Genomic DNA, 16,519 nt, shown 5'->3' with positions numbered 1-16,519 from the left:
CAGAAAGCATGATTTTCACGTCAGATACCCCCAAGTTTAGATCCTATCTCTGCTGCATATGAGTTCTTTAATCTTGTGCAAATTATTTACTGTCTCTGAACCTCAGCTTTTTTCAATTGAATGAAAACCAGGACAGACAATACCCCTATCAAGGGTAGACCACTGAATCATGATATTGTTATGAAGAGTAAATAAGATAATATGAGTCTGGCAGAATTTGGTCCATGGAAGGGATACAGTTTGTGCTCCCTTCTCTGCCTTGGTGAGAGGCTCATCTTCCTATCAGCACCTGGCCTGAGGGGTGGGGCGGATGGAGATGAAGAGCAGGACCTGGATGCTGTGGCATGAGGCCGGGCCGAGCTGAAACTCCCATTAAGAGAGCACCCCGCTACAACGTCTCTGATGACTTAGACGGCTCCATCAGGAATTCTATCTGCTGCATTAAGCATCACCCTCCACCTGGGCTTCCTTTAATTCATTTCAGTTAGGAGGAAGACCTGGGATATGAAGGCCCAAGGTAGTCTCCTGCCTTCCCGGGGAACTCTTCTCACAAGTCACCGGGGCCTATTAGTGACATCTACACCTCTTCTTCTGGGATGCCTTTCTCTTCCTGTGCTGCACTTGGTTTTGCTTCTCTCTGGCCTCCACCACCCTCACTGTGATCTCATTGGGATATTGGCTTCTTAAGCTCCCCTGTTCTGTCTTCCTTCTAGGGCAAATTGTCCCCTACTTTGTTCCCCTGGATAGGGAACAGACTCATCTCACCTTGGGTTCTCAAAGGGCAGGGCTTGGACCTCATGAACTATCACAGGCCTGATGCCCAGTCCACGGCCTAGCACAGAGGGGCTCCCTGATGAAATCTGGCGTTGGGAAAAGGTCAGCACGCAAGTGCGTATACGCCACACCGTAAGTTAATGGGTGTGGACGCTGTGGATTTCAAAATTTGCCAGGAGTAAGCTAATCCTGAGATTCTCTTATGTAATGATGAAAGTGAAGTAACATACAGTCATGCATTGCATAAATGTGCTTGGGCAGGGACGCCACACGTATCACAACAGACTCCTAAGATTGTTCCACTGAGTGATGGCATAGCGGTCGTAGTTCGGGTAAGTTCACACAATGACAGAATTGCTTAATGATGCTGTTCTCAGAACATATTCCTGTGGTTAAGTGGCGCACGCCTGAATGCTAGTAAATGAAGTGATGGGACATTTATTCAGTTTTTACTCATTGAAACTTTCTGAATAGTTTTCTCAGAATATGGATCCAATCATTTGACAGCTAAACAGTTCCTCCCTTGAGTCTTTCAAAGGATGCAACTGAGTATCAGACAGTAGAGGAAGAGCTGATAGAGATTCAAGCTCATTCTTAGGGTTGTTTTGTTTAGATTTTGGCTTTCAATTTGGAATTCAAGAAAGGGTCTCTTTGAACTTTGCTAAGTAGATAGTAGGATATAGTAGGATAGGAGAAACAATAAAGAAACATTGGATTTTTATCAGGCTGCAATTGCCCACCTGTGTCCAACCTATATCTTGCTGGATGTCAATTATTCCCCACCCCATCTCTCTGCAGAATGAGAGACAATAGGTGACTTGGTAATAGCTTGGCTGCTTGGTGGCAGTAGAGATGGTGAGTCCACCAAGTAGGGTAACTGTAGCTTAACACAGTATGATGACATTCGTTTTTAGTTTGTCTGACAGTCCCAGGTGGGACAGGGATCAGCAACTTATAGCCCATGGTCCATACCCAGCTTGCAATCCATTTTTGTAAGGCTCATGAGCTGAAAGTGATTTTTACATTTTTAAAGTTTTGCGAAGCCCCCACTGCCATATGCGGCAGAGACTATCTGTGGCTCACAAAGCTTAAATTATTTACAGTCTGGCCTTCTACAGAAAAAGTTTGACGATCTCTGCTCCAGGAAGACAGGAGTTGTATTCTGCAGGGAATTCTGGCTCTTTCCATCTTTCGGCTTCACAGTGGGGAGAGAACAGGGAAGCCACGCAAGCTTCGCAAAAAATCCCAGCCACAGATGACATGCATCCCCAAGTGGGTACAGGAAGGTGAAAGTGTAGTTCCTGTCCAGGCAGCTGTCTCCTGGCAACCACACCATACTGGGCAAGCATGAATCCTTGCACTTTCTCTTCCTCTTTCTGAAATATCCTTCTTCTCTAGCCTCCTTCAGCATTTGAGTAACAAAAGCAGGTTCTTTCAGAGCATCTAATCTGGACCTGATATGAACCCCACAGGTTTTGGCCTCCTCTAAGCTATGGATCAGAGAATTATAAGGCTCTGTACTTGATCTCCTGTTGGATGTTGGTGGGCACCTGCTCTGTACCAGGATGCTCCTCAGTATCTGCCAAGGTTCCTGGTACAGAGCAGGTGTTCTTTGTGCTTGCTGGCCTGACATGCATACAAATTTGGGTGGAATGAGGGAAGTAAAAGGCACTCAAATGAAGATGGGATTAACAAACTTGAGTCACAGCTGGAAGGACAGGTAAGAGTTAGAAATAATAGTAACAATTCATAGATGAGACAGCCACGCTAGTGTACTGCAGATCCAGAGCTGATTCCAGATCTGCGTGACTCTAAATCTCATGTTCCTCATGACTATGAAAAGGAAAGAACATTTCAAAGAACTTTACTCCCAAATCTGTCTGTAACAGCTGTCAAGTCAGGTTTCCATGGCATCTGTATACAGTGACCATCTCCTCCTGGAAGGCATGTAGGGATGTTGCAACTCAGACTTGGAAGGGTGAGAATATAAATGCACAGGAATCTGAAGATGTTGACCTTGTTTATTTCTGATTTTGTATCTCTGCATGATTTCCTCATTTGAAAATCATGGGATGTTGAAGCCAGAAGGAACTCGCTTAATGTTAAGAACCTTGGCAAACCTGGATTCAGACTCTAGTTCAGGCTTAGAATGGCAATCATCAATTGTTTAGCTCACAAATTTACAACTGGGGAGGGTTCAGCAGGGAAGGCTGGTGTTAGTTTGGCAGTCTTTACTGGGGATTGAAGGATCTTTTTGTTAGACTTCTTATTCACCTAGATTAGCAAGTTATTGCTGGCTGTCAGTGGAAACTTGGCCAGGGAAGGGCCCTTAGTTCTTCTCTACTTGGGCCTTTCTGCAAACTGCTTGGGTTTCTTTACAATGTAGTGGTTAGGTTCCAAGAAGCAAAAAGTGAACATCCACAGTTTCCTAAGGCCTGATCCTGAATACAGGCACAGCATCACTTCCATGTTATTTGGCTGTCAGTCACGGAGCCTGGATTCAAGGGAATAGCTATTGACCCCACAGTTCAATGGGAAGGGTATCAAAGAATTTTGGGTTGCCTTTTTTTTTTTTTTTTTTTTTTTTTGGTACCAGGGATTGAACCCAGGGGCACTTAACCACTGAGCCACATCCCCAGACCTCTTTATTTTATTTTTAAATTTTAAGACAGGGTCTCACTAAGTTGCATAGGGCCTTGCTAAATTGCTGAGGCTGGTTTTGATCCTCCTTGCTTCAGCCTCCTGAGTCGCTGGGATTATAGATATGCTCTACCATGCCCGGCTTTGGGTCGCATTTTAAAACTTCTGTAGGAATGGAGAGACTATATTTTCCCTTTAATCTTAAAATAAGATAGGAGTTAATCTCTTTTTTTATTGTGAACAAATGGGATACATGTTTCTCTGTTTGTACATGGAGTAAAGGCATACCATTTGTGTAATCATAAATTTACATAGGGTAATGTTGTTTGGTTCATTCTGTTTTTTTCCCCTTCCCCCCACCCTTCCCACCCCTCTTATCCCTCTATGCAGTCCTTCCTTCCTCCATTCTTGCCCCCCTCCCCCCCCCATTATGTGTCAATTGATGAATGGAAAGGAAACTGTGGTATACACACACACACACACACACACACACACACACACAATGGAATATTACTCAGTCATAAAGAATAATAAAATCATGGCATTTGCAGGCAAATGGATGAAATTGGAGAATATCATGCTAAGTGAGATAAGCCAATCTCAAACAACCAAAGGACGAATGATCTCGCTGATAAGGAGTTAATCTCTTTGAACCTCTTTTTTATTATCTGTTTCTACAATGGGATGACCCAGTTTGTGTTTGAGCTCAATCCTGTTGATTCTGTCTTAATAGCTACATTCACTTTCCAGGCCTGCTGACATCTCCTTAGCTGAGGCCACTGTCACTCCATGTTATACGCACAGCAACCTCCCAGTCAGGCCTCTCGGCCTCCTTTCTTGTTGTTATCCACTAAACTTGCTCCTTCTGAAGATCAAAACAATGGTTGCTCTACTGCTTAGAACTCTTCCGGCGCTCTCTGGCCCTCATACAGGAACTAACTTTCCCTTTCCCTTGACAGATCCACACTGTCCTCTATGGTGTCTGGGATTTTATACTTGCAACCTCCTCTCTGCTTCGCCACCATTTACCTCATGAACTTATGCCTCTTTTCCAGGTTCAAGTTTAGACTGTGTTTCCTCCAGGAAGACCTCTCAAGACATCCCTGCTGTTTCCTTTCCACAATATCCTGTCTCAATCCTGTTCAGTCCTATTCATTTTGTCCTGAAACTGTCCGCTTTCCCGTGCCCCCAGACTTTGCACCCTCCGTGAGTGGGGGCGGCGTCTGACCTCACCTTCCTCTTTAGCCAGGAAGGTGTTACTTATAGTCAGCATCCTCTTCGGTTTTCTTCAAGCTTTCATTGTCCACCAGGCTATGAGTCGACCACGTTCTCCCTCCCACATATGCAGCCGTACCCCCGAAACTGGACCCAAGTAACAGAGTTTGTCATGGTGGGCTTTGCTGGGGTGCAAGAAGCACGCCTCCCTTTCTTCCTGCTCTTCCTCACTGTGTACCTGTTCACCTTGGCCGAAAACTTGGCCATCATATTAGTGGGGGCCTTGACCACCGGCTGCGGCGACCCATGTACTTCTTCCTGACACACTTGTCCTGCCTTGAGATCCTGTACACCTCGGTCACCGTGCCTAAGATGCTGGCTGGTTTTATTGGGGTGGCCGGGGGCAAGAGTATCTCCTACGCGGGCTGCCTGTCCCAGCTTTTCCTCTTCACCTTCCTCGGGGCGACTGAGTGTTTCCTGCTGGCCGCCATGGCCTATGATCGCTATGTGGCCATCTGTATGCCTCTGCGCTACGGGTCCTTGGTGTCCTGGGGCACCTGCGCCCGTCTGGCAGCTGCTTCTTGGCTGGCAGGCTTCCTGACACCCATTCTGCCCCTCTACCTCATGTCGCGGCTGGCATTCTGTGGCCCCAACGTCGTGGACCACTTCTTCTGCGACGCCGCCCCGCTGCTGGCCTTGTCCTGCTCGGATGTCACCCTGAAGGAGCAGGTGGACTTCCTGGTTTCTCTGGCCGTGCTCCTGGCCTCCTCCGCGGTCATCGCCGTGTCCTACGGCAACGTTGTCTGGACGCTGCTGCGCGTCCGCTCGGCGGAGCGTCGGAGGGCCTTCTCCACCTGCGCAGCTCACCTGACGGTCGTGGGCCTCTTCTATGGCACGCTTTTCTTCATGTACGTGCGGACCAGAGTGGCCTCCTCCGTCAGCTTCAACAAGGTGGTGTCTGTCTTCTACTCCATCGTCACCCCCATGCTCAACCCCCTCATCTACAGCCTTCGGAACAAGGAGGTGAAGGGAGCCCTGGGCCGGGCCTTTTCCCTCAAGTCCTGGAAGAGGCGGTGAGGAGGCAGGTGGGGGATACCTAGTCTCCTTGTCTGGGATCTTCCAAAGGCGGGTGGTGAGGACTATGGAAGGGAGGTGGCTGGTACCCAGGAGTCAGAGACTCCGTACTAGGTACAGGAATATGCTGAGCTGCTATAACAAGAGGGACTTAACTCTGTCATAGCTTGAAGAATGAGGAAGGGGCTGGGGTTGTGGCTCAGTGGTAGAGCGCTTGCTTAGCAGGCGAGAGGCCCTGGGTTCCATCCTCAGCACCACATAAAAATAAATAAAATGAAGGTATTGTGTCCAACTACAACTGAGGAAAAAAAAAAAAAAAAAAAAAAAAAAAAAAAAGAATGAGGGCTATTTCGTCTTCCTGGCAGAAGTCCACGGTCATGTTCAGGTTGACGGGTAGCTGTGCTCCACAGGTAGTCAAAGATCCAAGTTCTTTCCGTCTGTAGGGTCAACATTCCTGAAGATGTTGGCAAAATAAAGCCTGCAGGTCAAATCTGGCTCAGCACATGCTTTTTAATGGCCTGTGAGATAAAAAATGGTTTTTACGTTTGTAAGTGCTTGAATAAAAATTAGAAAATAATATTTCCAGACACTCAAGTTCATAAAATTCAAATCTTAGGGTCCATAAATTCAATTTTATTAGAACATAATCACATCCATGTATCTTGCTATAAGGACATTTTTTCTGCAACAATGATTAACCTGAGTAGTTGTGACAGAGATGACTTGCAGCCCTGATCTAGAACCTTCTTGCTAATTTACACGGTCAACAGTGGGCAAGAGAAGCCAGACTTTACTCTGGGCCTCAAAGTCACATTCTGGGCCTCAAAGCGTCTTGACCAGATGTGGCAATGACCACTTCCACTCACCACTTCAGTGAGAAGTGAGTCACAGACCACATCTGATTGCAAAGGAAGTAAAATTAGTCTCTAGTGGGCAACCAGATGCCCCATCACCATTGACTTATTGTAAAAAAAAGGAGAAAGACAAAATTTGAGAGACAAGCAGTTTTCACCACAGACTCAACCCCAGAATCAGCTGATTTTCCAGGTGATTTATGTTCTTAATATTTGTAATATTTGTTTTCTAATTTGAAATATAAACTGATCCTGCCTCAAATCAGATGGTGTTTTGAAGTCAATTTAAGAAGATCTTTAAGGCAATGCCAGCTCTTAAGTTATGCTTAAAAAGACAATTAAAATTCAAGTAGTTCCCTACACATAATATCTGCATTCCTAAAGGCATGTATGATCCCATTTTGAATGTGGATTCCAGAAACTATTGTAAATGGAAGAGGGAAATGCTGAACTTGGGATCGAGTGTGGGGAAGGACAGATTTTCTGTGATGATGTTCCTTAACTGGCCAGTAACAAGCAGATGACACTGCAGGGCTGTTCAACGCCACAGTTTTGACTAATAGCGTTTGAGCTGTTGTCTTTCCCTCTGTTAATGGGGAGTACACAGTCACGCAGTTTGAAAAACATTTTTTTTTTGGTACTGGGAATCTAACCCGGGGGCACTCTACCACTAAGCTACATCCAGGCCCTGGTTATTTATTTATTTATTTTATTGTAAACAAATGGGATACATATTGTTTCTCTGTTTGTACATGGCGTAAAGGCATACCATTTGTGAAATCATAAATTTACATAGGTAATATTGTTTGATTCATTCTGTTATTTTTCCCTTCCCCCCACCCTCCCACCCTCTTTTCCCTCTATACAGTCCTTCCTTTCTCCATTCATGCCCCCCTCCTTAACCCTAACTCTAACCCTAACACTAACCCCTCCCACCCCAGGCCCTGGTTATTTTTTATTTTGAGACAGGGCCTCACTAAGATGCTGAGACTGGCCTTGAACTTGCAATCCTCCTGTCCCAGCCTCTGCTGTCGCTGCAATTACAGGTGTGCACCACTATGCCTGGCTCATTTACTGAGTATATATCATTAATATGCTTTAGATTCTTTTCAATTTTTGTAAGATGCAAAAAAGGTGCTAAAGTAAGAATGTTTCAAGATCAAATGAAAGAATTCACCTAGATGGAAGAGAAGGATTATCCACTTTCAGGCACCTGGCTTAGGAGATATCAACACAAAGTGACCTGTACCTATTGGGTTTTGACTGAGGAGAAGAGAACATTTACATTGGGGTATACACTACTCATTTATGGTAGCAAAAAGAATTCAGCTTTAAATACGAGTACCGTTTTCTGAATTTTAAGAACTACTCCAACAATAACTGTATAGGAAGTATTAATAAAGTTTACTATTTTGAGATTCTGGAGGAACAAGTCTATATTTTTGAGACAAATTGCATTAGGAAGGTTTCTGCCTGTATACAAATGAATCTTGTTTTAATGAAACCTCATACAAGAAACTAAACTGGGGGGAACCCTACTCTTGTGAGTGTGATTATTACATTACAAAATTAAAACAATCGCTCTCTTAAAAAACATATCTACCACCAGGATCTGGGATGTAATGTATGTGGAGGTATCAACAGATAATGTTTTAAAGCCGCTACTAATGGGATCAATGTGCAGTGAAGACAAACTAGGAACTCATGTCGGGAAAATGCATATTTCAGCAAACAGAAAACTTCTGAAAACACAATTGCTTTTCTATTCCTAGAATAGAAACACAATTGGGTTTCTATTCCTAGAGTGAAGCATGGGCTTAGTGTGAAGTGCTGTCCAGCGGGTCTGTGGCAATCACCTGTCCTCATTTACAAAAAGGCTAGCAGCTAGCCAGAGCAGGAACAGGTCGCTTATTTAGAAAAAAAATTTCGTAGTAGACATGTCTAGTCTTGTTCAAAAGGTTAAGTTGGAACTGTTAGACCATAAGCTCTTTGCTTATAAAAACTATGCTTTAGGGTTGGGGTTGTGGCTCAGTGGTAAAGTGCTTGCCTAGCACATGTGAGGCCTTGAGTTCGAGCCTCAGCACCACATAAAAAGTAAACAAAAACTATGCTTGAGACTCTCCAAAGATTCCCCCCACCTAGCTTGGAGCAAGGGTCTCAAAAAAAGTTTTAGTCATTCAGCAATAAAACAAGAAATCTAGGTTTTGTCACTATTCACCATTTTATTGAATTATTTAATAAATAATTGTTCGGGCTTACTCTGTGCCTTTTCCTCTTCTAAATGTTTTATAAATAAAATTAATTATACCTCATTGATAACTCCATGAGTTCAGTGCTATCGTGATCCTCCTGAGACACAGAGAAGCTAAGTAACTTGTCCAAAGTCACACAGCTAAGTAGTAGAGCTAAGTCTTGAGCCCTGTGCATCTTGCCTCTTAATCTCTGTACAGTGATGCTCTGGGTAAATGGGTCCTCTTCTCTCCGTACTCATTCCCTTATCTGTAAAAGGTCAGGGTAGACTGCGGTGTTGTTCAATATCCACTTTTAGAGTGTTTAATCTGTGCTCAGTACTTTGACACGTTTTTGTGTTTCATCATCCCAACAACCTGGAAGGGGGGGACTCAGCTCATCTTACACAGGAGACGGAGCCTCAGGGAGGGTCAAGCTACAGGCTCAAGTTCTGACAGCTACTAAGGAAGGGCCAGGGGATCTTGAACGGCATTTGTGGACCCCACTAATCCCTCTGTCTCACTTCCTCCCCTCGAGGGTCCTCCCAGCGCTGACTTTTCATAAGTCAATCCTTTCATTCATCAGACACGATCGGTCTCCTCCGTGTCCCCAGCCTTGACCCTGTGCTTAGAGGCCGTAGGATGATAGAGACCCCATGCTTCCATCAGGGATAGTTTTTTTTTGCAAACGTGTCTTATCCCTCCTAGATGGAATGAAATACAAAACAGAAGCAGCTCAGGGACAAGCAGGGGCTCTGGGCCAGTGTGATGGGGCTCAGAGGAAGGAGTGTCCTACCCCGTTCTCCCCCCGACCCCTGCAGGGACTTAAGAGGGCATTCCCGAGAAAGCAGGACTTCCTGTCGTCCCCTTCTGCCTTCCTTACTTGGGATGATGTCTGCCAAGAATTCGTCCTTTTGTGTTCTTGGCAGGGCCGAGAAGGATGATGTAGCCCTGGGAAAGAAGAGACGGAAACATGAGGCCTGATCCTGATGCCAAGAGGCAAAGACCTCCAGGGCCAAGGTATCTTTGCCTTGGGCACTCGTGTGGGAAGGGATGAAGGACGCCCAGACACAGGAGCAGACCGGCGTGCTGACAAGGATGTGCTTCGCTTCACTGAAGGTGTCAGGAGCCGGCAGGCAGGGAACGGCCACAGCAAGCTGACCAGACCTAGCAAACCCAAGTAGCACAGCCTGGTGCAGAAGAGTTCCAAGGAACCCCCCATCACATTTCATGAGCACAGTGAAGCCAGGCTTGCGGAAGTCCACGGGCTGTGGGACAATCTGGCCACCGAGAGGTACGCACAAGGATCTGGACCAGGGAACAGACACTGGGATGGTGCCAGGGAGCACTGGTCCTGCCCACACCCTGAGCTGGGAGAACGGCCTGTGGTGGCGTGGAAGGCTGCCACCACCACTATGGTCTTGGCCAGCACCGTGGACATGCAGCCTGTGAAGGTGACCCCAAAGCTGCCTGGAGGCCAGCACAGGTGAGGGGGCCTCGGGGGCCAATGGACATGGAGGGGCAGAGGAAACACAGAGCCAAGGAGGACAGCAGGAGCGGCTGAGCTGGTGGTTACTGGCTCAGACCATGGAGGTGTGGCGGTGCCTGATGGACATGCCCAGGACGGCTGGGGTGAGGAGGGCCAGCAGGCTGCGCAGACAGCCAGCACCGGGCCGAGGGGCTCGGGCAGGACAGGAAGTCCACGGCTCTGGCGAGTACCGGCTCTTCCTCCGAAGGGCCCCTGGTCCAAGGGACACTTCTGGGTGTGGCTCCTTTTCTGCAGGGGAAAGAAACCGGTTCAGAGAAGAGAGCGGGGAAGCTCCTGGAAACAGCTGACCAGTTTCACCACGTGTGGTGGCTTTTCCAGGAGGCTCAGAGTATTTTCCGTCTCCGTACGGTGGGCCTTCCAGATGCGTGATGTCCTCAGATTCAGAGCCAAAGGCACAGATGGCAGAAATCCCCATGGTGCTGCTTATCGCGCGTCAGACTATCATGGAGTGGCATTGAGCAACCTACAGAACCTTCTCTTCGGGCTTCCTCCTTTTGGATTGAACAACCCCTCATGACACTGTCATAATTACTTAGTTGCAGCTACTTAATTTATGCATTTATTCACCCCTCAGCCTACTTACTATGTTTATAGAGTCCTTAGCATTTACACAGAATCCATCTCACTTTTTCATTTTGAATTTTTTTGAGGAGTGGGGGTTCTCAATGTATGTTGTCCAAGCTGGTTTGACATCCAGATTCCAGGGATCGCCCTGCCTCAGCCCTGCTAGAAGAAGCCTCTCTTTTTAAAATGCAGCCACGGTCTCTAAATCATTCCAGTGATAAAATGTAAACTAAGCTTTGCATTTCATAGTGATAGGACAGATTTGCAGCTGGAGCCCTGAAATTGTCAGATCCATCCTATTTGACCTCTTCCCCTGGCTTTGGTTATTATGCTTCCAGAGACTTTTTTATTCCATGTCCCCCTAATATCCAAGTCTGAGGATTCCTCCTTATCATCATTTCCCCCATCCTCTTCAGCATCTGATGGCTTCTCCTCGGCTTCATTGAGTCACCACCTTTTCCTTTTAAAAGGGCAAAGAATATCCCCAAAGACTCCTTCCTCTCAGAAAGAGTTTGCAGTGCGGGAAAAGACTTTGTCCAGATCTGCGGCTTGGGTGCTTCCCTGGCCCGGAGCCTGGTTGTCCCTGCTTTGCTCATTCTCCTTTCCCGTACATCCACTCCCCTAATCCCCGTACATTCGTCTCCCCTAATCCCACAGCAACACGCACGCTGCTTCTCTGCGTAAGCACAGCAGTGAATGACCATTCCCACAGAACAGAGTCTGTGTGCCTGAGTCTGCAAGGTGAGGCCCTCTGTGAGGGGGCCACCTGCTTCCTACACTGTCATCGCAGACTAAGCTCAAGCTGCCCATGGCTCCTCCTGTTTTCAGCCTTGCATCTTTATTAACTTACCCCTTAGCCTGGGACTGTCCTTGTCATGTGTATAGTCAGGGTTCTCTAGAGAAAAAAACCAACAGGAAGTAGGATAATAACAAGGGGATATTAGATTGGCTCACCGACCAGAAGCTGGATAGTCCGCAGCTGGAGAGCTGGAAGAACCAGCAGCTGTGCATTCCAAGAGGCAGAAGCCCCAGAACAAGAAAGATCAACAGTGCTACCCTGGTCCGAGGTCAAGGCTTCTGGAAACTACCAGGAGAATCACTGGCGGAGTCCGATTTGGAAGAGTGAAGAAGTGAGAGTAAGCTATCCTCACACGATCGAAAGCAGAAATCAAGAACCATTGGAGAAAGCCAAGCTTGCATCTGCATCTGCTTCCTTGTACTTCCAGCTCTTATTCCATCCTATTGGGTGGTACCGCATGCTTAGGGAGGGGCTCCACTTCAGTTCTCCATCCCACATTGCAATCATTCCTAGACATGCCCTCATGGACACACCAGAGGCCTCTTAATCATCTGCATCTCTTAATCCAATCAAGTTGACAATTGAAATCAACCATTACATCATTCTGGTTACCTTTAGCATGCCACTCCTGGTTAAGGCTGGCATCACATGCCACCCCTTCAGGGAAGTCTCCCTGCACACGCTTCTTTAGGGTTACTTTTTCCACTGTTCTCGAGCTCAGGGCTCTAACTTTCATCAGAGCTTGTAACTCCACTCTATAGTCTGGGTTCTTCTCTGAGAGAGGAGAGCTGTGCTAGGGGCAGAAGATCATTGTCCTTCAACCTGTCAGGCGCTCGAGGAGTCCAGGGACTGTGCCTCTTTGGCGGTTGCTACCCCTGGCATGTGCCACTTGATACCTGTTGAATGACATCTTAGGAAAATAGTTAAGTCAATAGGGGGATTTTCCTTAAGGTTTTGGGACGGCCATGTGCCGGGAACTAAATTACTTACAGGATTTGGTCAAACTCGTGGTTGATTAGGATGTACTAGGCTTAAGTGGTGTTAGCTTAGTAGGCGGGAAGGGCACGTTGACCTCATTTTTTTGGTCTCCTTGTTCTGGCGTGTTTTCTCATTGAAGGACCTTTCCTGGATGTGACCCTGAGGTTTCACCTGAAGCCTACCCTGCTGCTGCTGGCCACACCCTGACCAGAGCCAGCCTCCCGCATTTCCTGGTAATATGGCGATTTCACCTGCGGGGGCAGGGAAGGCATTGTAGCAGCAGTTTAACGTCTCAAATTAGGTTGACAGGACATTTTTCATTGCGGGAGAGGAGAGAGGGCTGGGACACTGCAGGGGAGAATCAGTAGTGTCTGTGATAAAGCAGTATCTCCCTCACTGATGAGGTGTTGCCCTCTCTCTTCCTTTCTCCTACTCCTTCCTTTAAAACCTCAATCCCTTCTTCTTTATGGTTGAATAATATTCCATTTTCAGGTAAATGGAGGGAGCTGAAGAATATCATGCTAAGTGAAATAAGCCAATCCAAAAAACCAAAGGCCAAATGTTTTCTCTGATACGTGGATGCTGATATATAACAGGGGGGTGGGGTAAGGAAGACTGGAGGAACTTTGATTGTGTAGAAGAAATGAGGGGAGTGATGGGGGCTGAAAAGGAACAATAGTGGACTGAGATAGACATCATTACCCTAATACATGTATGATTACACTAATGGTGTGAATCTACATTGTGTAAAACCATAGAAATGAAGAGTTGTACCCGTTTGTGTACAATGTAATCAAAATGCAGTCTGTAAAAATAAAAACAAATAAAATCATCCCTTCTTTACCTCCTTTTCTTTTCTCTCTCTTTTCATTTCCCCTTCCCTCCATGTCTTTCTCAGACAATTATCAATGTGTTTCATGTACTTGTTCTGTCAAAGGTATTAGGGAAGCAGAAATAGGTATGAATGTGTTCTCAACAATTTCAGTCTAGTGGGGACATCAAGACTCCTAGAGCTGGAGACAGGCTTGGGTTAGAACTGAACTGGGTGACCTTGGGTTTCACCTCCCCAAACTTCAGTTTTCTCTTCAATAAAATAGGGACAGTAGTGATTTCTGTTTTGAAGATTGTGTGAAGGTTGAGATGATCCAAGTGAAGCTATATCACAGTGGCCAGAACTTTGTAAGTGCACAGCAAATACTCCAGATGGATAATTTTGTGAAGTATTAGCTGGTGAGTGTGCCCTTCACTCTGGACTCAATGAATCCTTCCACCTGTGTTTCAAAGGACTGATTTCTCCAGCCCAGACAGAACAGAGTCCATCCACAGCGAATGAGAAACGAAGACTACAAAAACTAGCTGCGCCTCAGCACCACTCACGGATTGCTTGAGCCCAGGTTTCCTCAATGTCTTACTGATTGGGGCAGGAAAATTCTTTGTTATGGAGTCTGTCCTGTGCTTTGGGGACAGGAGGGTTGGCAGCAACCTGGCTTCCACCAATTGGAGGCCAGCAACATTCCCCCAAGTTGTGAAAACCCAAATGGTCTCCAGACATTGTCGTTGTTCTCCAAGAGGCAGAATCACTACAAACTGAGAAAAATCGAGAATCAGATGAGGCTTGCAGAATCAATTTTCTTGGAAAGGCATGATGAAACGATCCAGTAGCCTGGGAAGGGAGAAAGGAGAGAGGAGGAGAGTACCAAGCTGGAAGCTCCGAGAGGGGTCTCCCCTCACCAGCTCTTGTCTGTGGAGCAATGATACCAATTCTGCCTCCACTCTGCTCCGCTCCCTTGCTCTCCAGCAACCTGGTTTCCCCCTCCCAGGGTGGAGGAATTTGGAATTGGAGTAGGATAGATGAGGGAATGGAAAGAGACATTCCAGACTCAAGCAGGACCAGAGGGAAAGAGTTTGAACTCTCTAGAACGGGAGAAGAATGTGCAGACCTGATGGAGAAATCTACTTGTTCTTCGTACACTGGTCTGAGAAGGTGCTTCGGCTGCTCAGTGGAGGGAGAGTTTAGCTGCCTCTGACAGAGCAATCTGTAGGAGGCCGACCCTGATAGTCGAGGTGTAACTGCCCTTAAATGAGAATTCCCCCATCTGCTGTGCTGAGCTTCTTTGGGGTCTGGGAAAGGAAGAAAGGGTGCCCACGGGTCATTTTCCATAGTTTTAACAAAGCTCACCATCGATTGCCTATTTCTTGACAGAAGCGAGCAGACCAGGAGCAACTCCGGGAGGACACGTTGACCATTTCAGGGTAAGTGTGGATCCGCAAGGGTAGAAAATCTACCTTCTCATGTTCTTTGTTTTATTGTGAGCTTCTTCGTTTGGGGAGCCTTGGGAGGTCCCATTTCAGTAGAGCCTCAGGGTCGTGTAGGATAGTAATCCATCCCTTTCCACCAAGCAAGTTCAATATGACAAACACTGGTGCCTGCGCAGAGCTTACCTTTAAGTCCCTTCTGCCCAGGTAACAGCTCTTCCATTTGTCAGTAACTGTTGCCAGGAGGTGCCCTGAAGTCAAAATGTCCATTGACTTTCTGTCCTCTTTGGCCTGGGAGGACGCTGATGTTTCTAACGTCAAATGTTGTCACATCTCCCTGTCTTTGGTGGAGAAAACCTCTTCCCAGGTTCTGGTGGCGAAGTGGTATTTCTGGTGTTCCTGGTGTAATGGAGCCCCTTGGAGAGGACCAGGAGACAGAAACCCGGCAGGAGCAGCCCCAGTCATGGTGTGGATTAGTCAGGGTTCTCTAGAGGAAGAACATCAACAGGAAGTATGAGAGCATGGACAGGAAGTATGATCATAGCAAGGGGATTGAATAGATTGGCTCACATGACCAGAAGCTGGATAGTCTACAATGGCCGTCTGCAGCTGGAGAACTGGAAGAACCAGCAACTGCACAGTCCAAGAGCCAGAACAAGAGGGATCAACAGTGCTCCCTGTGATGGGTTGACAGATCTGGCTTTGTGGGAATGTTATAGGCCAGACTATGGGGGAAATGACTGGACAGACTCCATTTTGCTCTGAGACTCCATGTTATGTAGGAAATGAGCTTCTCCCATGGGAACACCCCGCCTCTGTGCCCATCATCAGTTACTTAAGATGACATGTTTAGCAATACAAAATGACAATTCTTACGTAATGAAAAATTGCTCTCTTTTGATTCCTATTGCTCCTAAACAATGTACCATGTGAATGGTGATCATGTGGCTGTTAGTAACCATTCTTTTTTTTTTTTTTTAATGTTTTTATTTCAAATGTGAAACAAAGACCTTTTTTTTTTTTTTTTTTTTTTTTTTTTTGCAGTGCTGGGGATTTGAACCCAGGGCTTGTGCTTGCAAGGCAAACACTCTACCAACTGAGCTATATCCCCAACCCACAACCATTCTTTAGTTTGTACCTAGGTAAGGGTCATTTTGACCCACTTCCCCCTCTGTTGATCTCATGATGTTAGTCTGTAATTTTGAATCATAGCAACAGACACTTACGATTGGTGTGATTTTTGGTATAAGAACCCCTACAACCCTGTGGTCGGGCTGTTCTCCCAAAAGCCATTTTTTGGGGGCATTGTGTGAGACAGTCAGCCAGCCAGCTTAATAAAGACTCTCACATTTGGACTTCTCAGTGGTGATTGGTTTGTTCTTAAGTTGTGCCCCATAACACTCCCCTAGTCTGAGACCAAGGTTTCTGGAAACTATGTGGAGAATCACTGGCAGAGTCTGCTTTGGAAGAGTGAAGAAGCCAGAGTCTGATATCCTCAGACAATGGAAGCAGCGATCGAGAACCTGATGAAGAAGAGCCAAGCTTGCATCAGCATCTACTTTCTTTTTTTCCCAGCTTTTATTCCATC

The 16,519-nt window shown here is 46.4% G+C and overlaps 1 protein-coding gene across 1 annotated transcript; it reads left to right on the top strand.

Annotated features, from left to right (window-relative positions):
- Window positions 1-4,756: 4,756 nt before the first annotated feature.
- LOC306638938 (olfactory receptor 6Q1-like) lies at window positions 4,757-5,775 on the top strand (the record flags this gene model as incomplete). Its single annotated transcript, XM_079102393.1, is given in 2 exon segments — window positions 4,757-4,904; window positions 4,907-5,775. Coding segments are annotated over 2 exon segments (948 nt in total). The 3' UTR covers window positions 5,707-5,775.
- Between the last annotated feature and the right edge of the window lie 10,744 nt (window positions 5,776-16,519).

This window comes from Sciurus vulgaris (genome assembly GCF_902686455.1).
Source record: "Sciurus vulgaris genome assembly, chromosome: 11".
NCBI lineage: Eukaryota > Metazoa > Chordata > Mammalia > Rodentia > Sciuridae > Sciurus > Sciurus vulgaris.
The sequence above is the reverse complement of the archived record's forward strand: the minus strand, read 5'-3'. Positions and strand labels throughout refer to the sequence as shown.